Consider the following 24,088-nt stretch of genomic DNA (forward strand, 5'->3'; position numbering starts at 1 on the left):
TCATTCTTTTCTATTTCTGCATCATTGCTGCCCTGCTAGTGCAAACCTTTGTACATAGAGGTTCTTTTGCACATATGTTTGTATGCATTTTTAAAATGTAGATAATTTAGTGTGTATGCTTTTAATGTATGCATTTATTGAAGTGATTTTTTCCTACCAGAAAATGGTATATGTACATTTTTCAAAATATGTGCATTATGTTATGTACCAAAAATACAGTTGTATTTATTTATTTTTTCTTGCAACTTGAATCATAAACCATACAAAAGTATATACTTGTGCATATAATATTTGTATTCTAATTTGTGCTTAAGTTCCAAGAGTGCAAGCTGAAACCATTTTTCATTTATCCCTTGTTGCTTGTGGTAGTAATAAACTGTAAAGTACAGAGACACCCAGTGATTGAATGATGTACTGCAATTAATAAACACCCTCTCCTTGCTCAAATATAAAGTGAAACATAATAAATGCTCTAACTTTACCTCAATTAGAAAGAGTGTCTTAACACACTGAAACAGTCTGCTGATCCAATGCCACTTTTGCAACTAAAAAGTCACTGAAAAACTTATTTTTACACGAGCATGTTGCACAGTGTTTTTGTGAGGAAAACACTGTCTACTTCACAAACTATACTCATTTTCCAGGTTTTATGCATAATACTTTTTCTAAGACAAAATGAGAAAAACAATTTAAAAATGCACACAAACTCTTGCAACTTCTCCCTATAGGAAAATCCTTTCCTTTTGAAATGACTTATTATTGTGTGCGGGAATGAATTAAATTAGATTTAAACTTTCACACAGGTATGCAGGACCCATGGAGCGGGGAGAAGCAGAACAAATTCTTTCGACTCGTTCAGATGGGACTTATCTGGTGCGGCAGAGAATCAAGGATGCAACAGAATTTGCCATCAGCATCAAGTAATTATTTTCTCTTCCCCCCGCCCCCCCAAACACACAATACTTTTTATAGTAGTTAGCCAGGTTGGAGTAGAAGTTTCTGGGGGGGGGATATCTATGTTTGATACAATATTATAATGATTTCAAAATAAGAGAAAGAGACATTTACATTTGGCAGAGTTGGCAGGTATAGAAAGGAATGATAACATAGTCTGTGCGCATTCAGAAGACGACCTACAAGCCAACGGACAACGCCGGCTCTTCGGCTTAGAAATGGAGATGAGCACCAACCCCCAGAGTCAGACATGACTGGACTTAATGTCAGGGGAAAACCTTTACCCTTTACCTAGCAGCCACCTCTCCATGAAAGTCAACATTGACACCGCCGAAGCTCTGCAAGTGCAGCATTTTTCTGAATGAAGCAGAGAGTGTTTGAGGATCAGGACATCCATAGGGATACCAAGGTGCTCATTTATTAAGCTATTGTCCTTCCAACCCTGTTATATGCCTGTGAAATGTGGACAGTCTAAAGATGTCACATTTAACTCCTGGAACAATTCCATCAACATTGCCTCTGAAAAATCCTGCAAATCTCTTGGGAAGACAGGTGGGCAAATGTCAGCGTACTGGAAGAAGCAAAGACTAACAGCATTGAAGCGATGCTCCTACGCCATCAACTCAGCTGGACTGGCCATGCTGTCTGAATGCCCGATCACCGTCTCAAGAACGGAAAACGGAATGTTGGTGTACAGGAAAAGAGATTTAAAGATGGGCTTAAAGCTAATCTTAATAACTGTGGCATAGACACTGAGAACTGGGAAGCCCTGGCCCTTGAGCGCTCTAGCTGGAGGTCAGCTGTGACCACTAGTGCTGTGGAATTTGAGGAGGCATGAATGGAGGGGAAAAGGGAGAAACGTGCCAAGAGGAAGGCGCATCAAGTTAAACCTAATCTGGACTGCCTTCCACCTGGAAACTGATGTCCTCACTGAGGAAGAACATATGATGTTAAGATTAGGGCTCCACAGTCGCCTGCATGTCCACTGCTAGGATAGTACACCTGGAAGATAATCATACTTGGACAATGAGGGATTGCCTAACTAACAATATAATTATTTCAAAATAAGAGAAAGAGACATTTACATTTAGAATGTTGGTAGGTATAGAAAGTAATACTCTTTTTTACACATAAAAATACACACAAAGAGACAAGTATATACACTGTCGACCCTCCATATCCATGGGTTCTGCACCCACAGATTCAAAAATAAATGGCACAAAAATATTTTTTTAAACTCCAAAAAGCAAACCTTGATTTTGCTGCGTGCCTAACATTATGCTGATGTGTAAGCATAGCCTGCTATACTATCCCACCATTTCTTGGACTCATTTGGGTTGTTTGCTACTTTATATAAGGGATGCTTCTGTACTATGCCACTGTATATAATGAGACTTTTGAAGCCATTGATTTTGGTTTCCAAAGCTCAGTGAATATCAAGGGCCCACAGTTATGTCTTTCCCGTTTAATTAATTTGTGCAGATTTCTTTGGAAATTAGAAAATAATGCCTATAAAATGCTTTGATTGTAGAAGATTACCAGCTTCAGTTCTTGCCTTTTGAGGTAAAAGAAGCAACATGATTGGGAAATGCATTTTTCCCTCAGAGTCCTGGGCATGATAAGTCAGATGGACCAGAATTGCCTTTTTTTAAAACAAGATGAAAAATGTCTTAAGGAAATAAAAAAATCCATTCAGTAGATCCACAATACAGATTTGGCAAAAAAAAGAAAAAAAGAAAAAGAAAAAGAAAAAGAAAGAAAGAAAGACTTAGTCCTGGAACTAAGATCTAGAAAATTTTCCAGAGAACCTTAAGACATGACGTATAAAAACATAGAAAGAGCTGGAGTATTAAGACTAAAATATTGGATAAAGTCTCTAGAAAAAATGATGTAAAAGAAATATTTCAACAGAATGGAATATTTTGGTATAATGTACTACAATTGGACTCATAGACTAAGATTTGGATAAAGCAACACAAGAAAAGAATTTGAAGAATTAATAATACAATTAATGTAGAATGGTACAGGTGAAGTAACAAAAGAATGAATCACTAAAATTTATAAAATAATGAAAGAAAGTGATCCAATAAAATTTGGAACAAACATGAGTGGGAAAGGGGTTTAGAAATTAATATTATAGAAGAGGAATGGTTAAAAACTTGGAAACAAAGAATTATGAAAAATATGTCTGTGAGAACGAAAGAGAATTGTTACAAAAAATTTGGAGATGGTACATGACTCCAATAATGTTTAGTTATTATAACAGAAACCATTTACAAAAATGTTGGAGGTGCAATAAAGAAACTGGGATTTATGTACATTTATGGTGGGAGCCTCCGGTGGCTCAGTGTGTTAAAGCACTGAGCTGCTGAACTTGCAGACCAAAAGGTCCCAGGTTCAAATCCGGGGAGCGGAGTGAGCGCCCGCTGTTAGCTCCAGCTTCTGCCAACCTAGCAGTTCGAAAACATGGAAATGTGAGTAGATCAATAGGTACCGCTCCGGCGGGAAGGTAACGGTGTTCCATGCAGTCATGCCGGCCACATGACCTTGGAGGTGTCTATAGACAACGCCGGCTCTTCGGCTTAAAAATGGAGATGAGCACCAACCCCCAGAGTCGGACACGACTGGACTTAACGTCGGGGAAACCTTTACCTTTATCTTTACCTTTTATGGTGGGGATGTGGAAAGATTTAAAAAACGGGGAAAAGGTATTTGTTGAAATTAATGACATATAATTCATTAATCTACCCAAAAAATCCAAATGTAGCACTTCTACTAAATTATGGAGATATAAAATTAAAATGGCAAAAGAAAGAATAAAAATTTTTGTTACTAAGATTAATTTTAGCCAAAAAAAGGAAATAAAATTGTGAATATGAAATTGATGACAAAGGTGTGGAATATCTCAATAAACGATAAACTGACATAAAATAAAATGCAAAAAGGGATTAATGAAAGGAAATTATTTTGAGGCAATATGGGGTGAATTCTTAGAATATATATTTGTCAAAGAAAAAGGAATAAAACCAAATCAACATATATTAGCATTTTGGAGATGAAATCAGTATAAGAATCCAGAATAAGGTTGAATAACATGTTCCATGGGTGGTGAGTGCGCATAGAGATTAAATGTTTAAAGTATATATGACTGATTGTTTAACTAATTTATTGTACATTTTGTGTTAATGTTAGTTGTGTGTGATTTGTATAATTTATTTATTATGAATAAATAATAATAAGAAGAAAATTCTGGTGGACCAACGGAACCAATGAATCACAGGAGCAAAGGAGACAGGCAAACACAGAGCCAATGACAAAGCACCTTGCTAGCAAAATATCCATCTACTCATGGGGACAACTTATCACTGGCTGAGTGAGAATCCAGACTAGATACAGCCTTCACCTCCTATTTATAGGTGTAATGGATTCTTACTGAATAAAGAACTATGTTGCAGTTTCCAAACAGAGGAACTGACTACAGTAGGCCCTAATATCTGCTGGGGTTTGATTCCAGGATCCCTGTAGATACCAACATCTGTAGATGTGTAAAATGGCATGCCTTATATAAAATGCTAAAATTGAGGATTTCTTTTTTGGTACTATATTTTGTTTTGGGTGGTTGAATTCATGGATGTAGAATCCATGTATACAGAGGTCCAACTGTAGTTCTTCTCTCTCACAAGGAAAGATGTCATGACCCAAATGGTTTTATTATTCATAAATAATACATTTTATACCTCACTTTTCCTTCAAAGAGCCCCCACCCCATCTATATATATAAAAGAGTGATGGAATCGCGGCACCGAGCAAAACAACTAAACTACGGGCCCCCCAACCTTGAAATTGGACAACAGAACCCATCATCCATGCCTCTAGGTTGATACAATAAAAAATCCCGTCCAAAACCTCCACGGGACCTTAAAACCCCAGCCGTCAGCCTGGCTGGAAGGCCCCATGGTGGTCGGAGGAGGAGGGGCCTCCACGCGGTTGGGCCGCGGAGTAAACATTCTCAGGCCGCGGCGGGGCCCCAGCAGGCGTGGAACAACCCCCCCCCATCGCCCCCTCCTCCATGCGCCACAGGCCGGAGGGAGCCCCCCCCCCGACCCACATCAACCTCCCGAGGCCGCGAGGCCCCAAGGTTTCTTTTCTTTTCTTTTCTTTTTGGGATGTGGAGGTCTGCAGAGCCGAAGGCGGGGGGGGTTCCAGAAAGGCCCCCCTCCCCATGAAGACCATCGCAGCCTCCTCCGTGCCCCGCAGGCCTCAGGGCGGCCCCGGCCACGAGAGAGCCGGAGTCCGAACCTTCCCCCCAAGATCCACCTCCGCCTCCCGCCAGGCCGGAGGAAGGCCGCAAAGACCAAGGTTTCCTTTCTTTTAACTCTTTTCTTTTGGAGATAAACGCCTCACGGCCGGGAAGCGCCCTGGCCCCAAGGAGGGAGGCCCCCAGGCCGCAATGTTTGGGTTTAGGTTTTTTTTAGATGGAGGCCTCTCAATTCCAGAAAGTAAACAACTGGGCCAGCTAACATCTCCCAACAAAGGATTCCCCCAGGCAGGAAGCAACAATATAATCTCTAAAATCAGGACATTACATAAAGAAAACACTCTGAAAATGGGAATTCCAGACAGGAAACCAACAGGGCCAGCTAACACCTCCCAACAAAGGATTCCCCCCAGGCAGGAAACAACCAGGCTTCCAAACAGCAAGGCTATTCAGTGCTGTTCAGCCTAACCAAGAAAGATTTCCCCTTCATAGTACACCCTCAGGGTTTCAAGCCATGAGGCTACTTCGTCTCATTCAGCCTGCCCAAGAAAGGATGCCCCTATGTAGAAAGCAGCCAGTCTTTGAAACAGCGAGGCTATTCAGTGCCATTCAAATTGGCTAAAAAACCATTTCCCTACAACGTAAATACCCAGCCTTCCAAGCAGCAAACCTATTCCATTGTATTCCAGCTCACCAAACAAGGATTCACAAACAAGGAGAAAACACCCAGACTTTAAGACTGCAAAGCTATTCACTGCTATTCCAACTGGTCAACAAATGATTCCCATCAGCCACAGCAACGCGTGGCCGGGCACAGCTAGTTATATACATAGATCCATCTTATGTTACATCACATCAGCTGAGAAAATATAACTAGCTAAATATTGCCTCATGAGTTCAAGTCCCCGTCGATCATTTGGATCATCGCACCATCTTATGGAAATATATTTTAATTCAAAGAGTTCCACTGTTGAACAGCTTGTATGGTCAGCAAGTTCTTTCTAATGTTCAGGTGGAAACTCCTTTCCTGTAATTTGAACCCATTGAGCCCAGTCCTATTTTCAAGGGCAGCAGAAAACAAACATGCTCCCTCTTCCTTTTGACACCTTTTGACACCATTTCACATATTTATTCATGGCTACCATGTCCTCTCAACCTTCTCTTCTGCTGGCTAAATATACCCAGTTCTTTAAGACACTCGTCATGGGGATTCATGGTCTTCAAACCTTTGATCATTTTAGTTGCACTCCTTTGGACACTTCGAGCTTGCCAATATCCCTTTGAACTGTGGTGCTCAGAATTGTACACAGTATTCCAGGTGAGGTTTAACCAAAGCAGAATACAAAGGCACCATGACTTCCCTTGATCTAGACACTATAGTCCTGATGCAGCCTAAAATCCTATTGGCTTTTAGCTGCTGCATCACACTGTTGGCTCATGTTCAACTTGTTGTCCATGAAGACTCCAAGATCTTTCCCATATGGGCTTTTGTCAAGCCAGGCATCACCCATTTTGCATCTTTGCATTTAATTTTTTCTACCTAAGTGTAGTATCTTACATTTGTCCTTTTGAAATTCATTTTGTTAGTTTTGGCCCAGCTTTCTAATCTGTTAAGATCATTATGAATTCTGATCCTGTCTTCTAGAGTATTAGCTATCCTTCCTAATTTGGTGTCATCTGCAAACTTGATAAGCACGCCCTCCAAACCTTCATCCAACTCATTAATAAAGTGCCCAGGAATGAAACCTGCAGCACTCCACTGGTCACTTCTTTGCAGGATGAAGTGAAACCATTGGTGAGCAGTCTTTGGGTTCAGTCGCTTAACCAATTACAGATCCACCTAATAGTAGTATTGCCTAGCCCACATTTGACTAGTTTGCTTGCAAGAAGGTCATGGGCGGCTTTGTCGAAGGCCTTACTGAAATCAAGGTATGCTGCATCTTGATCAAGATATGCTGCATCTATGAGGATCAGGTGGCCAGCGTTTGGATAAACAGTCAAACATCCAATAAAATTAGGGTGGAGATGGGGACCAGGCAGGGATGTCCCTTGTCCCCATTAATATTTACAGTAGAGTCTCACTTATCCAACATAAACCGGCCAGCAAAATGTTGGATAAGCGAATATGTTGGATAATAAGGAGGGATTAAGGAAAAGCCTATTAAACATCAAATTAGGTTATGATTTTACAAATTAAGCACCAAATCATCATTTTATACAACAAATTTGACAGAGAAAGTAGTTCAGTATGCACTAATGCTATGTAGTAATTACTGGATTTACGAATTTAGCGCCAAAATATCACAATGTATTGAAAACATTGACTACAAAAATGCGTTGGATAATCCAGAGCGTTGGATAAGTGAGACTCTACTGGGCCCGGGGCTGTGGCGCAGACGGTAGAGCAAGCCATTGCAATTAACTGCAATGGATCACTGACCAGGAGGTCATAAGTTCGAGGCCCGCTTGGAGCTATGTTGTTGTTTGTCTTTGTCCTATGTTAAAAGGCATTGAATGTTTGCCTAATATGTGTAATGTGATCCGCCCTGAGTCCCCTTCGGGGTGAGAAGGGCGGAATATAAATGCTGTAAATAAATAAATAATAAATACTGTATAATGTCCCTGGAACTGCTCCTTAACAGCTTGAGAGAAGACAATAACCTAAAAGGTTTGAAAATTGGTAAAGAGGTCTATAAACTACGAGCCTTCGCGGATGACTTGGTGTGCATCATAGAAGACCCACTGAATAATATAAAAAATTGGTTACAGAAAATAGAAGAATTTGGCAAAATATCAGGTCTTAGAATAAATAAGGAGAAATCTATGGTATTGACAAAAAACATTACAAAAGGAAGACAATCCCAAATAAGCGAAATATCAGGTATGAAAATAACAAACAAAATAAAATATCTAGGAATATATCTGACGGCCAAGAATTCACAACTATTCACAAAACAATTATATTAGTAATGAAGACAAATTATTTATGTACCTAACAACAGCCACCAGATTAGTTCTGGCCAGACTATGGAAGCAGAAACCAAGAATGGAAGATTAGATAAAGAAGGTATATGATATAATGAACATGGACCATTTAACTTTCCTGCTTTCGATAACCCATGACAAACCAAAGAGAAAGACAAACTGGTTAAAGATTGGATGAAAAAAGGAAAAATTAAGATGTTAATATAAGGTCTACAATCAAAGTATCAAAAGGCCTAACTTTTCCAGAAGGCATACCAAATAAATTTTAAACTTTGAATAGTAAAGAGATATTTGTATATGTAGAAATGATTTTAAATTTTAGTGATTTGTGTTTTAAACTTATGTTTATGTGTGTTTAATCCATATATTTTAACTGGATGTGTGTGTGTTGTATTTTAATTTTTGTTGTGGGGAGAGGCAGGTAGGAAATATTTTTAAAATCTTATTACCATTACTACTTCTGCTGCTACTATTACAGCAATGTCTGTGCTAAAATGGAAAACATGAAAAAATGTGGACTTCTTTACTCTAGGTCCAACAATGAAGTCAAGCATATCAAAATCCAGACCAAGGATGGTTTATACCGCATCACAGATAAGAAAGCCTTCAAAGGACTCACAGTAAGCATATTTTTGTCCTCTTGTGTTCTTCAAAAGTATTGTTACAACGTTTAAAAAACTGTAGGTCTTTCCTTTGCATTGGCTAGATACAATTCCCAAGCACATCCCCCTCCTCTCCAGTAGGCATATTCTGCATGTTTCATGATGATAAATGTGTGAAGAAACTGGTCTTTTTCCATCTCTCTAGGAACTGGTGGAGTATTACCAAGAGAACTCCCTGAAGGATTGTTTCAAGACCCTTGATACTGTACTCCAGTTCTCTTTCAAAGAACCAGAAAGGAAAAATGTGGCCAGGCCATCCGGTAAGTATAGTAATCACCGCCATTTCAAGACTTTGAGGGAATGCAATGTCAATAATAAGCAAGAAATCTCCCAGTAAAGCAAAAGAAGATAGGCTGCTTGGTTGTAGCTATTAGGCATGGGCGAATTCCTCAGAATCATCGTTAATTGTAATAAAATCGTATCTATTTTGGGTTCCGAACAGGGTTCCGAGGTGCTTTGGCAATTCAGAATTAATCTTCTAATTTGAAGCACTGGAGCCCATAATGGCCTCGGAAAACCTTTGGACATATGAGAACGCATTTTTAATTCAACCAAACTTTGTTTTCAGGGAAGAGCAGCCTAGCCTGGGGTTGCCTTCTTGCTCAATCAGTGCTGAGTCTTGGCAGAAAGGGAATAGCCTTTTCATCCAGGCTTAATAACAGCTCCATAGAAAGCAACCAAGTCCTGAACGTTTTCCCTCCTGGCTGGGGCTAGCCACAGGCTTAATGACAGCCCCACAGAAAGCAACCAAGTCCTGAGTGTTTTCCCTCCTGGCTGGGGCTAGCCATCGGCTTAATGGCAGCCCCATAGAAAGCAACCAAGTCTTGAGTGTTTTCCCTCCTGGCTGGGGCTAGCAGCAGCCAGTTTCGAGACAGCATGGTGTAGTGTAGTGATTTGAGAGTTGGGCTGCGATTGTGGCTTGATCCCCCACTCAGCCATGGAAACCCACTGGGTGATCTTGGGCAAGTCACACATTCTCAGCCCCAGAAAACCCAATGAAACAGGAAATAACACTTTCAAACCAGGAACAGATTTTTGTTATTATTTTAAAAAGTTTTTTTATTAAAAAACCTTTGAAAATTTGCCAAAAATCTGAGGATACATACTATCTCAATTGAAATCAGGTGATCAGATGATGCCTGAGGAGATGAGGGGTGAGGAGGAAATTCTTCCACCCGGGTCTCCTCTCACGCCACAAAGATGCAGGATGGCTGTGGGAACTCACCCTCGATGTTGTGTAAGGTTCCTTGGAAGTCAGTCCCCACAGGCCCAATACCTCATCAGACCCAGGCCTTTCAGTAAGGCCCAGATCTAATAAGATATTTAATTAATATGGAGTAAACTTGGGAAACCCCCAGCCAAGAAGCAGGAAAATCACATTCAAAGCACCCCTGACAAATGGCTATCCAGCCTGTTAAAAGCTTCCAAAGAAAAAGCTTCCACCACACTCTGAGGCAGAAAGTTCCACTGCTGAACAGCTCTTACAGTCAAGAAGTTCTTAATGTTCAGGTGGGACCTCCTTTCCTGTAATTTGAAACCATTGCTCTGAGTCCTAGTTTCCAGGGCAGCAGAAAATAAGCCTGCTCCCTCTTCCTTATGACATCCTTTCACATATTTATACATGGGTATCGTGTCTGCTCTAAACCTTTTAGGTTTGGTCGCTTAGTCAATTATAGATCCATCTAACATTAGCATTGTCTAGCCCACATTGGACTAGTTTGTTTGCAAGAAGGTCATGGGGGACCTTGTCGAAGGCCTTACTGAAATCAAGATAAACTGCATCAACAGCATTCCCTGCATCTACCAAGCTTGTAACTATATTGAAAAAAAGAGATAAGATTAGTCTGGCATGACTTGTTTTTGAGAAATCCATGTTGATTTTGAATGATCACAGCATTTCTTTCCAGTGATTAATGTGGCTGCTGCAGAAAGATGGAAGAAGAAGCTATGTCAATCTGCTTGTTGATACCCTGTATGCATTTACTGACACTAATTGCTTTCACTTTCTAAATCAGTAACCGTTGCCTTCCAGCTGCTATGCCTTAAAATACCAAGGACATGGTAAAAGAACATAGGACCTGTGAGCATTTAGATCGCTATGATGCAGAAACTCTGATCTTGTCCATGACTAATATGTTCCTATTTATTTCTTGACAGGGAAAGCTTTGAAGTATTTCGGTTCAGTCAAGGCTCGCTACAATTTCTGTGCACGAGATCGAACCGAACTGTCCCTCACAGAGGGAGATATCATAAAGATTCTGAGTAAGAAAGGGCAACCAGGATGGTGGAAGGGAGAGATCTATGGCCGGGTGAGCACTTTTTATCTGTATACACATATGTCTAAGTTGCCTCATCTTAAACATGAGCAGGCTTTGGACGGAAATGAAACAGGTAGGAATATACACTGGTCTCACCTCTAGAAGTGAGAGGATATGAGACCAAAAGAAAAATCATGCAATTCTTCTGATTCTATACACTATCGTAATAGTAGCCTGATATGACAACTGCAACTCAGCAAGTCATTCGTGTGAGCTCCATACCTACTTCGGACACTTTTAAGCAAAGTAATGCAAATCTTCTTTTTCATAGTACATGCCTAGAATTACTCAAATCATGTGAAGACTAGCAAGTGGAAACATTCCTTCTCAAGCAGGCTCTCAGAAATTGACTGTGATAGGTTTTTAATTGTGAACTGTTTTGCTTATTTTTGTCATCTGTCTTTAATGAAATTTCAGAGCTCTAAATTGTTTGTTTTTAAAATAATTATTAAAAATTATTAAAACCAGTACAAATGTAAACACACTCAAAAATCAAACACACACATACACAGAGAGACATTTTAATGAAACAAAAAATACAAATCCATTTACTTCACTAGCTAACAAGAACTACATATACCCAGTCCTTGGTATCCATGGATTCTGCATTCACAGATTCAACCAACCATTTATATAAGCGACTAGCTATGCCCAGCCACGCGTTGCTGTGGCTTTTTTAGTGGTGTTTGTCAATCTACATTAGGTTTTATTTTTGCTGTGACCCCCCTCCCTCTTTTATACTCACAATTAGTAGTAGTTGTTGAAGTCTGTTATGTTGTTAAATTTTTATGTTGCTTGAAAATTGGTTGAGAGGAATGTTTGTCAGAGTATTAGCAGTGCAGCAGTAGTTGGATGGAATCAGTGGAACGCAGAACGAAGAGACACCCAGAGACTTTGTTAAAACTATATACAAGTTTTACTGTAAGCAGTAATAATCAAGACAAACAGACTTGCACACAATAGACGAACACAGGACTCCAGGCAGACAGCACTCGATTCAACTTAGAACAGAACTGATACAATCAGCAATGCACAAACACTTGTGTCTGGACACTCCCTAGTTCCAGCCACACATCAAGGACATCACAGCTTCTTAGTAATTAACTCTTTCCAGACTATAATACACTATAATACACACTGATGATGCAATCAGTATGCAATACAAGCAATACAAGCAAGACACAAATTTCATTTAAACACTATCAATACACAAATCCCACATTAACAATGTTGTCTGTGATTGGTTGTTATTCTTGATACTTGAGTCTGCTGAATGTGGTTTATTTTTTTTACTGTTGATGATTTTTTTTGTGATGGTCCTTGAGAAGTTTAGATATTCTGTCCTAAAGCTTGTGAGTACACGATGTTTTTGGTTGTTCCATTGTGTGCGTTGATGTAGAGATTTTGTGGTTTCCCCACTCACATGCTTCCATGTGAGAAGCATTCAGTGTCAAGATTGAAGACTTGTAGTGTTTGTCCTTGTCCCTTGTTGATTGTCATTGCAAAAGCTAATCGTATTGGGAATTGGAGCCTGCTGAATTGAAAGGGCATATCGGTGGGAATCATAGGTATTTGTGGAATGAGGACATTTTCTCCTTTAAAGGGTCCGGTGATTATTCTTGCTTCGATGACATTTTAAAGTAAATTTTTGACTGTCAGATGTGTTCCATTGCACAATTTTAGAGGGTTAATGTTTCTAAGCATGATAATAGGGACGCCTAATTTTAATTTGAGGATATGTGGTGGGAGTCCTGGTAAATCTAGAGAATTGAGGAATTCTGTAGGGTAATGAATTGCCTCATCAGCTTCAACAACTGTGTCAATGGATTTATAAATTAAAATGTCATTTGGTATGGTTGACAAAATTTTATGATTTATGGCGTAGACATCTAAATTTTTTGGAGCTAAAATAGCCCGTTCACTGAGCCAGTTTTCGTTTGTGTAATTATTTTGGATCTTTGGGAATACTTTTTGTATAAGTTCTTCTTTAGTTGTTACAATGGTACAGAAGTTTGGAGGTAGTGTAATTCGTCCTGTTGTTTGATCGATTGGCAGTTGTCCATTTCCGATGTCTAATAATTGATTGGTAAATATGTCTGCTGTGCGGTCTTGCTGTTTGTAGTCAGTTTTAATGTTTTGACATATTGCCACAAAGTAGAGTATTTCAGGCATGCATTGATTTTATCCGCTGGTGTGGAACAGGGAATGATGGGTAAGGTTTGCCTGAAGTCTCCTGCCAGAAGTATTGTGGCATTTCCAAGGGGGCCTTTATTGCCATGCAGGACTTGTATGGTGGAGAGCCTCAAGAGATTTTTGACTGTCAGATGTGTTATTTTGGATTTTTGGAGTACTTTTCCCATACTTGATGTTTTTGAGATGTTACAGATTGGTGTTTTGATGTGTTGTATGTTTAAGGGTAGTTTTAGTGCTGAATGTGCTGTTCTTCCTCCTGGTAGCAATGTTGCTGCTCTTCCAGATGATGTAAGCGCTAAAGCGATGTTATTTTGCGATCGTATTGTTGCCAGAATGAGTCTTATCAGGAAGGTTTTTCCTGTACCTCCTGGTGCATCCAAAAAGAATATGTCTCCATTTTCATTTTCTACTGTTTTGATTATCCGATTATACACTGTTCTTTGCTCATCTGTCAGTTTGGGGGTATTAGACTGTACATAGGTGCGCTGTTCTTCTGTGTTGTAATTGAGTTCCTGTTGCATTTCTACCTCAAATGTTGGGGGTGATGTGCGATTTGGTGTTGGCATTCCTAATTGTTCAAGTAGTTTGTGTGCTACTTGTAAGCAAGCATTTTCTATCGTAATGAGGACTTCGTTGTAGATTTGTTTACTTTTTTCCTCATTGATTTCAGTATTTTGTCTGTGTATGAGATAGAAAATATCTTCTGCCATGTATGATTTATATTTTTCACAGAGTTGTGTTGGAAAAGATGGAGAGCAGGAGGTTAGTATGATGACAAACAGTGCTTGAATTTGTTTGGGATGTGATGTTTGGCATGCATCGTTTATGCATTCATCCCAGTGCAGATCGTTCTCCAGTAAATTCAAAGCTTGACAGGCACCATGAAATGTGTCGTAGGTTATTCCATTGACTGTTTTTAATTGTTGGAATGATGTTGGTCCTTTCACATTTACTAATAACAAATGAAGAAAGAAGCATTCATCTTGCCTTGGATGTACAGTGTATAACCGTCCTATGGTGTTGTCTTTGAATACACCTGTTTTATTACTGTATATGCATGTATATGACTAAGTTTCTGTGGGATCACTACTTGTGTATGTGTGTGTTAAGGGAAAAACACCTGGTCAATTACAACTCATAGTTGAGTAATTAGAACAATCAAGGCTAACAAGCTTGAACCACTCCCTGAATGGGGTATATTTGGGAAATGTTTGCAATGTCTTTTGGGGACTTACTGAATACTTGCTGAGAGCCTACTATGAAGATGCATGAGTTTAATGCAAGGAACGTTATGTGAGTTTTGTTGCTGGAAGTTTTATTGTCTTTTATTACTCTGCTACATAAGAGTAAATTTTTGATTTTCTCTTCCATTTTCGTGGCTTGTTTTCTTTTGCTCATTGTGGATACAACAAAGGACTGGATAAGTCTGGACAGGACTGTACGCAGTTTGTTTGTCCTTCTACTGGTTCTCTTCTTTTGCGTCGAGCAAAACCTTTCCTGCTGGGATCCCATGTATAATATGTTGGTACTTCAGAATAGAGTAGTGTTCTTGCAAATGGGTCTGTTTGACACAAACTGAAGAATGATGTTAAAGTTGTTGGTGGTGGATTTTTTGCAACTTGTTGTAAGGTTGCCTCAGTAAAATAAACTCGTTGTCCATTCTCTAAGGGTATAGCCAGGTGTACCACAGGTGGACTCCTTTCATGTATTGGAAACATGAGAATGTGCCAAATAGCCTCGTTGCTGCTGATGTATCTTCCTGCCTGATACTGGGAAATTTCATCAATATCGATTGTTTCACTTGTGTCTTTTGGTTCCATTGCAAATACTGCCATGTCACTTCCTTTGTTGATGTATTTGCATATGTATTTGATTGATTTTACAGAGTTGCAGTATTCTATGTTGATGTGTGCTTTGTATGTTTTGCTTAGTAGAGGTGAGTATGGTACAATCCAGCGGTTATCCACTTGTATTTCTTGTTTGTGCATTCATATCGTTGTTACATGGCCTCCTTGCTCTGGTGATCTTCTCCTGTACAAAGGATAGCCATCGTTGCCTGTGATTGTGTTTTGGATGAGCGTGCGGGGATATCTTTTGGTGCATGTTCCGTCCTTCATACATGGTGACTTGGGATTGAGTATGCCACATGGTCCATGAATCATGTTTTTGGTTACTATCTCATGTAATTCGTGATTTACATTAGGATCAGGTATCTCAGCACTTATGACTTTGTCTATTTCATTGGATGTTATTTTTTGGTACAGCCAAATTAGAATATGGGCATGTGGCAGGCCTCTTTTTTGCCACTCAACAGAATACATCCAGCAGCGTACCTTTCCAAACGCTTCATATTTTATCATGAAGGCCATCGTTGATTTTAGTTTTTGTTGAAATACTCGGGCAGTGATGTCATGCCTGTCAACAGATGTTTGGCTGGGAAGTAAAAGTTGTTGTATGCTGTCCCAAGAAGGATTACATGTAAATGTAATGAATAAGTCTGGACGTCCATATTGTCGAACATAAGTGTGGCATCTTGGGCGTATGAATGCTTATGGCGTGGACTCCCTGTATAGGACAATGGTAATATTGTGAGTTTTCAAATTTGTTTTGTGTGGCCGTCATGTTTGGCTGCATCTCTTAAGTGTATGTATTCTTCGGAGTGGAGTTTCGACTGATTGAATCGGATGTATTGTAGTCTTTCTAATTCTATCTTGGCATACATATCCACAATGTACTGGTGGAAAAGTTGTCGACATTGCAAGATGTGGTTTGTCTCATGTTGTCTAATCATGATTCTGTAGGCGTAGTAGTTCATGGTACTACAGTTGTTGTCTGTTTCTTCGCCTGTGATGGGATTGACCATTTTGATGTTAATGTAGTATCCGTCTGCACCATCCCAGAAAATGATGGGTTACTGTAGAGCGTCGTAGCATCGATGTGTTTCCAAGAGTGTAGTTAATTGATTGTTTCTTCGATGAAGTATAATGTCTCTTGGCTGAAATTGATCTCCTACTATCACAATGGCAACTTCATCTACAGTTGGTGTGTTGTATCTGCAGTGATGTTGTCCGGTAGGCGTTCTCTCTGGATGGATAATAAGCTTGTGCGTGTCTGATGGCATCATGTCTAGTGCTGTCTTTAACAGTCGTACTAAATGGTTCCTTTCGTGAAGTAATTTTTGTAGTTGTTGTACAATGTTTCTGTTGAGGGTGTCAGAAAGACTGCATCGTTTAGTGTTTTGTTGTTCCTCATCTCCTATTAAGTATATTTGTAGGAATTTGTGTTCGTCCTCATTGTATAGTAAGAGGGATCTGGCGTTGTGATAGATTTGTCCTTGGATTTTGAATGTGTTGTATCCCAGCCACGGGCTGGCCAGATTCAAGATGAAGATGAAGGGGATTCTGGTTTTGGGATTCAAGAGCATCAGTCTGAGGCTGAAGCCAGCTCAGAGATGCAGTTTCAGTTTGAGCAGGATGAACTGCTGACCCCAGGAGAAACAGATAACGGTCAGACTGACATTCTTCCCTTGAGAAATGATGAGGGAGAAACTTCAGCTTTGGAAAATGAGGGAGACGATTTAGCTCCAGGCCAGGTGCAAGATAACGGTAGCACAAGCAATGAGTTATCCAGAGAGGACCGTTTGTCTTGGATGGGTTCCCAGTTTCGTAGAAGTGAGCGCTTAGCGCGCAAACGGGAGTCTAGCTGTGGAAAAAGGAACGCCTTCCTGAGTTGTTATTAAAGTGTGCTTTTGCAGATCACTCTTTATCAGAGCAATTCATCGCTTCATCTATGTGAATGTTTTCCTTGCCAGTGTGCTTGGATTCTTGGGCCTTGTTCTTTGGACTCTATGGACTAATACCTTGCCTTGTGGATTATTGCTCTTGCCATGCTCTTTGAACTTATGGACCTTGCATTTTGGATTATTGGACATTTCTTTACCTTGTGATCTTATTGGACTTATTGACTCTTTCACTACAACTTTGAACTACCTTTTGATTGATTGCTTGATTTATATTCTGCTTTGCTTAATAAAAACCTCAAAAGACTACCTGTGTGTCTGACTGGGTATCTATAGCAAGGTGAACTTAGCCTGCGGTGCGACAGAATGTTGGCATGAATGGTGCAGTTATGATATTGGCCCTGAATGAAGTCATCTGGAAGCATGAGTTGTATCTTCTGATGTTTGTTAGAAAATGCTTGGATTCTGGAGATTCCCCGGTAAGTAGACTGTGTAGTGGTTCTGGTGGTGGTTCTAGTTGTGGTAATTTAACTTTCCCAGCGACACAACACATGCCTTTTGTTTCTCCTGGGAATTTCATTGCATTGCATTGAGGGCAAACATTGGTTAGGTTGCCAATTTGTACAGGGTGAGCTGTGGTGTAGTCCTCAGTTGAATCATATTGGTATGCTATGCGGTGGTATTTCATTGTTTATAGTCTGGCCATTTGTTGACGTGTGTTCCTTTTTGTTGCTTGTTGTTGTGCGCGCTTCTGTGGTTTTGTTTTGTCACGTCTGTGTTGAGCAGCAAGTCATGCTTGGTGCAGTCTTTGTTCACGATGTTCTGGTTCCTCATTTGCGTAAAGTAAAGCCGCGTTGTCCTTTTTGCGCTGTTTTGTTGTTGTTCTTTCTGTTTCCGATTGTTGTGATGTGGCTTGTATGTATGTTTGGCGATGGCGTGTACGGCTGCCGAGGTTTGATTTTCTGTGTGGCATAGTTAGGTCAGCATCTTCTTGTGAAGTCAGCCTAGAAGAGAATATGATATTGTGTAATTTGTGTGTGTGTATGTATGGTAGTCCATTTGTAGGTTTTTGAACAACAACAAAACAGCGCAAAAAGAACAACGCGGCTTTACTTTGTGTTTGGATAGTGTGGTGTATGGTTGAGTGTTTAATTTGGATGTAGATGTGGGTGAATGTGTTATTGTCTTGTCTTAGTATTATGGGTTGTTTTTTTCATGTGTATTATGTCATTGTCTTCTTTGAGGAATGGGGGTTTGTTTGTGTTAGCCTGGATAGTAGGAGGAAGTGTATGTGGCGAATGATTTGGTGTGTGGGGGAGTGGTAATGTGTGTTGTTTTTGTTTTGGTTATTGTGACGTTGTGTTTGAATGGTGGTGTATATTTGGTGGCGAAGTGTTTGATGAGTTCCTTTTGAAAAGTATCTTTAGTGTGTGATGGTGTTCTGTTTGGGGTGTATTTTGTCTCTGGGTTGTGTTTAGAGTGTGTTATGGAGGGATTTTGTTCTGTGTAATGTATTTGTTCCCCTCATGTTCCCTTCCCTTCCCGCAATTGCGGAAAAATATGTTGTGTGTGTGAGAGGCGTCCCTTTCTCCCTGGATAGGTAGCTGACGGAAGGGTGTTTGAAGATACCTTGGTGTTGTAGTGTGTTATTTTCTCTGGAGGCTGTTTCTTTTTCTTGTTCTGTGTTGTCTTCGGTTGGGAGATGGACCTGTGGTGGGTAGAAATAGTAAAGTTGAGGTGAGGGTCGTTGGGTGTTTGTTTTCCCTGTTTGTTTTTTTGATGTTGTTATTGTGGTCCCTGTAATTTAGATTGGTTCCCTCCAGTATTTTTTCTAGTGGTGTTGTTTGCGGCAGTTTTGTATTTGTTAGGTACCTTTGTTTTGAAGTTCCCTCTTTAGGAATGGCGATTTGCGGTGTGTTAAAGGAAGGTGATCTGTGGAGGGTGATAGCGGAGAAGGGAAAGCGAGGGTCCATGAGTGGGTGAGCCCTCCGTTCCCTTTCCTCCCAGATCTTTTTTCCCCCGGTTCTGTTTAGAAGACATTGTGTTCTGAAGAGATTTTTTTTTCCTTTGAGGCTTGTGGTGGCTGTTGGCTGGGTTTCCTCGGTGAGGAAATGTGCCTGGGGGAAGAGGGCAGCGGTGGTAAGAGAAGAAGAGATCTGGCTGGGTGAGCCCTCCTCTCCCTTCCCTCCCAGATCGTCTTTCCCTGGGTCCCCCATATCTTGTTTTTGAAAGGTGTTGTGTTCTGAAGAGATTTTTTTTCCTTTGAGGTTTCGGGGGGGGGGGGGGAGAGAAAGAAGATAGAAAGAGGAGTATTCTGGAGAGAAGAGTTTTATTTCTGGGTGATCTGGGTGGAGAGCGAGGAGGTCTTTTTTGCGGCCGCGGAGATGGCGTCCGTAGTCAAAGGGGTTGGGTGAGTGAATGGAAGCACGAGGAGGGCAAGCGCAGATGGTGCGTTGTGGGTTTGTGTGATTTTCTGTCTGTGTGGAGGTGCGTGACGTGATCTTTCATTGTTTCAACCTTAAGGCGGGGATGTTGTATTGTGTGGTTAAATTCTAGGTTGGGGTGTTTAGTTTTGTTGTTTTGCTTGGTGCCGGGATTCCATTACCATTATATATAGATAGATATCATTGCTTTTAATGGGACTTATGCATCTATGAATTTTGGTATCCACAAGGAGTCCTGAAACACAACCCCAGAGGATACCAAGGCCCCACTGTATCTTACGTTGCTCAGTATTGTTGCTCCTGAGTTGAAAACATTGGCAAAGGATTGTCTTGCATTGTTGTCAGTCCATACAATGTCATAATTGCTATTAGATTACAATTTAAAAAGTAATTGTTCCAATGAGCTTAGGTGTGTTAATGTGAGATTTGTGTATTGGTAGTGTTTAAATGAAATTTGTGTCTTGCCTGTATTGTATACTGATTGCATCATCCAGAGTGTACTATAGTCTGGAAAGAGTTAATTACTAAGAAGCTGTGATGACCTTGATGTGTGGCTGGAACCAGGGAGTGTCCAGACACAAGTGTGTGCATTGCTGATTGCGTTCAGTTCTGAGTTGATTCGAGTGCTGTCTGCCTAGGTGTTGAGTCAAGTCCTGTGTTTGTCCATTGTCTGCAAGTCTGTTTGACTTGATTTTTACTGCTTACAGTCTCTGATGTCTCTTCGTTCTGCGTTCCACTGATTCCATCCAACTACTGCTGCGCTGCAAATACTCTGACAAGGTGGTGCAACATCAGAGTCCAGGGTGGGGTAGGCAATGTGCAGCTCGTGGGCTGCAGTCATTTCCTGGTCATTTTGTGGCATCTAAGGCCTACCAATGGGTAAAAAAATGCAAGCCCTTTTTAAATTTCTACCACAGTTTGGTTCCTTTTCTTTGTTCCCCTTCTAAAACCTTTTGTCAAAAATCGACCCCCAAAAAACTGGGTCAAATTATCCATGATTCAGTGTACATATAATATTTAACTCTTATTTTAAAAGGAACCATTCCCTTCTCTGAGTAAAGTGGTGAATGGCAGGAGCTTAGTCCATCACAGGAGAACCTAAAAGAAGCATTGAGCCCCTCCACTCTTTCTGCCATTCCACAGCTTCTTACCTTTTTGAATACCTGGGTATGAACATTGCACTGGTCAGTGTAGCTGACTCTGAGGCAATGCTGGCACTTTCCCCTTCCTCAGAATGACACTTGATCTATCCATGGATCATATCAAAATTCATAATGTTGGACCCCAAACTTGCCCTCAACTTATACACGAGGTCAACTTATAAATGAATATATTTTGTAGTAGGATTTTATGGCATTTTCCTTGTTTGCTACAAATTTAATCATTCTTTGCCTTAATATGCTTTTTTCGCAGGTTGGTTGGTTCCCAGCAAATTATGTGGAAGAGGATTACTCAGAATATTGCTGAAGGTACCATTTCTTTGGCAGAGCACCCAGGAACAATAATCAGAATCCATCACCTTGCTTTTAAGAGCCATTGCTGTTGAAAAACTACAATTATTTATGAACTCTCTTTAGTCCTCCTGCTCCATCCCCCATCAGTCCCTGACTACTGTGTGTTCTTGTGTCTAATAAAATGGGTGGGTAATACGAACCTGAGTATGAATGCACCTCTGTCCAATATAACAAACCACTTTGCCCTGGGGAGATCAAAACAATTTTCCTCTATGAAAAGCCATTTTTTTAAAAAACTGCAGAGTTACTCATAGCAACCAATATGTTGTAGTCTAAGTTCCCTTGGTGTCTATATAGTACAAAGCGGTCTGCACCAACATACAATCTCCTTTTTTTTTAATTGTTCCATTGTCTACTATAGCCTATTTGAGAAACACCCTCAACCTGGAATGAATAAGTTGCACAATTGGGAATCCTCAAAGGGAAGCCTTTTCAAGCCCTTCTTCATTAAAAGAAGATGTGGTTGCGATAAGTGAGGGAACACTGTATTCTAATTAGTTACATGTTAAGGAATGGTATGTGCCCCCGGTGCACAGCGGCTTAAACCGCGAAAGTGCTGAACTTGCTGATTGAAAGGTCAGTGTTCAAATCTGGGGAGCGGGGTGAGCTCCTGCTGTTAGCCCCAGCTTCTGCCACCCACGCAGTTGGAAAACAAGCAAAGGTGAATAGATCAATAGGTACCGCTCCAGCAGGAAGGTAACAGCACTCGATGCAATCATGCTGGCCACATGACCTTGGAGGTGTCTATGGACAATGCTGGCTCTTCGGCTTAGAAATGGAGATGAGCACCACCCCGCAGAGTCGGATACGACTGGACTTGATGCCAACAGAAACCTTTACCTTAATATTTTATGGAATCCTAGAATTGTCAGTCAAGGAAAGAGCACTCCAGGATTTCATGGGATGGAATCATAGTCGTTAAAGGGAAATAATAATGCGATTATTGTGTAGCATGAATGGCCCTTGAACAAATAAGTGCCATGCTTTGTATGCAGAGCATACAAGTTTGACTTTTTGTATCTCCATATTAAAGGGAAACACAAGAGGTCACTAGTGAGAAAGACCTTGCTTGAAATCGTGGTGACTTCCTCCAAGGTAGTGGACAGAATACTAGGCAGCATAGGCTACTGGTCTCACTCAGAGTCAGGCAACTCCATCTTTCCTTCTGACACTTTTTTTCTCATCTGAATCTTCCATCTTGAGAGACACTATTCACAAGGTTATGAAGGCTGTCTTAGTAGTTCCAAACTTTTCACACAAAACTGAAAGAAATGTTCCTCAAAACAGCAGCAATATCACCCCACAACTTACTTTGTCACACTGCACAGAAATGTATTTCACCTAGCTATCTAGTATGGACCTCAACCTGATTGATTTATTTACTTATTTATTTACAACATTTTTACCCCACCTTTCTTTCTGACTCAAGGCGGCTGCTCCCAGTGTCCTGCTCCTCTGGTATATAATGGAAAATGGTACATATATTTGATTGAGATTTTTTTTCTCCAGTACTCTAAGGTCTAAAACCCAAACCAATACAGTACATATATTTAATGAATCGTAAGACACCTTCAAGGTTGATTAACCCATTAAGGTCATTTCCAAGACTTAAATTACTCCCCACTCACTGATTTCAACTAACGTTTAGGGAAAACCTAATGGCAAGAATTCTTTGCAACAGACTGGAATTGACATGGAAAGCATTGGATTCTACCTATACATTAGAGGAAGTCATAGGGAGGAGAAAGCAAGCTTGTTTTCTGCTGCCCTGGAGACTAGGACAATGGCTTTAAACTATAGGAAATGAGATTCCACCTGAACATTAGGAAGAACTTCCTCACTGTGAGAGCTGTTCAGCTCTCAATCATATTTGAGAGTTCTTGGAGAATGGGAGAGGTCCCAGCAGATTGGAGGAGGGCAAATGTGGTCCTATCTTCAAGAAGGGAAAAAAGAACCACCCAAACAATTACCATCCGGTCAGCCTCACGTCGATACCAGGCAAGATTCTGGAAAAGATCATTAAGGAAGTGGTCTGCAAACACTTAGAAACAAATGCAGTCATTGCTAATAGTCAACATGGATTTACCAAAAACAAGTCATGCCAGACTAATCTGATCTCTTTCTTCAATAGAGTTACGAGTTGGGTCGATACAGGGAATGCCGTGGATGTAGCGTACCTAGAATTCAGTGAGGCCTTCGACCTTCTGGCAAACCAACTAGTAAAATGTGGGCTAGACAAAATTACAGTTAGGTGGATCTGTAATTGGCTAAGCAAACGAACCCAAAGGGTGCTCACCAATGCGTTGTCTTCATCATGGAAAGAAGTGACAAGTGGAGTGCCGCAGGGCTCCGTCTTGGGCCCGGTTCTGTTCAACATCTTTATTAACGATTTAGACGAAGGGTTAGAAGGCACGATCAAGTTTGCAGATGACACAAACTGGGAGGGATAGCCAACACTCCAGAAGAAAGGAGCAGAATTCAAAACAATCTTAACAGACTAGAGAGATGGGCCGAAACTAACAAAATGAAGTTCAACAGGGACAAATGCAAGATACTTCACTTTGGCAGAAAAAATGGAATGCAGAGATACAGAATGGGGGACACCTGGCTACTAAGAAAGCCAACGGGATTTTGGCCTGCATAAATAGGGGTATAGCATCTAGATCCAGGGAAGTCATGCTACCCCTCTATTCTGCCTTGGTCAGACCACACCTGGAATACTATGTCCAATTTTGGGCACCGCAGTTGTAGGGAGATGCTGACAAGCTGGAAAGCGTCCAGAGGAGGGCGACTAAAATGTTCAAGGGTCTGGAGAACAAGCCCTATGAGAAGCGGCTTAAAGAGCTGGGCATGTTTAGCCTGCAGAAGAGAAGGCTGAGAGGAGACATGATAGCCATGTACAAATACGTGAAGGGAAGTCATAAGGAGGAGGGAGCAAGCTTGTTTTCTGCTGCCCTGCAGACTAGGACACGGAACAATGGCTTCAAACTACAGGAAAGGAGATTCCACCTGAACATCAGG

General features: G+C 40.7%; 1 protein-coding gene across 3 annotated transcripts in view; it reads left to right on the top strand.

The window, feature by feature from the left end:
- vav1 (vav guanine nucleotide exchange factor 1) overlaps positions 1 to 21,206 on the top strand; it is a 127,883-nt gene extending 106,677 nt beyond the window's left edge. For all 3 annotated transcript variants that reach the window (XM_062974097.1, XM_062974099.1, XM_062974098.1), the window contains 5 exons: positions 804 to 920; positions 8,730 to 8,817; positions 9,005 to 9,119; positions 11,017 to 11,168; positions 20,967 to 21,206. In XM_062974097.1, the coding sequence (XP_062830167.1) occupies positions 804 to 920; positions 8,730 to 8,817; positions 9,005 to 9,119; positions 11,017 to 11,168; positions 20,967 to 21,020 (526 nt within the window). In that variant the 3' untranslated portion in view covers positions 21,021 to 21,206. The remainder of the gene's footprint in view (positions 1 to 803; positions 921 to 8,729; positions 8,818 to 9,004; positions 9,120 to 11,016; positions 11,169 to 20,966) is intronic.
- Positions 21,207 to 24,088: the final 2,882 nt, after the last annotated feature.

Source organism: Anolis carolinensis, chromosome 2, assembly GCF_035594765.1.
Source record: "Anolis carolinensis isolate JA03-04 chromosome 2, rAnoCar3.1.pri, whole genome shotgun sequence".
NCBI lineage: Eukaryota > Metazoa > Chordata > Lepidosauria > Squamata > Dactyloidae > Anolis > Anolis carolinensis.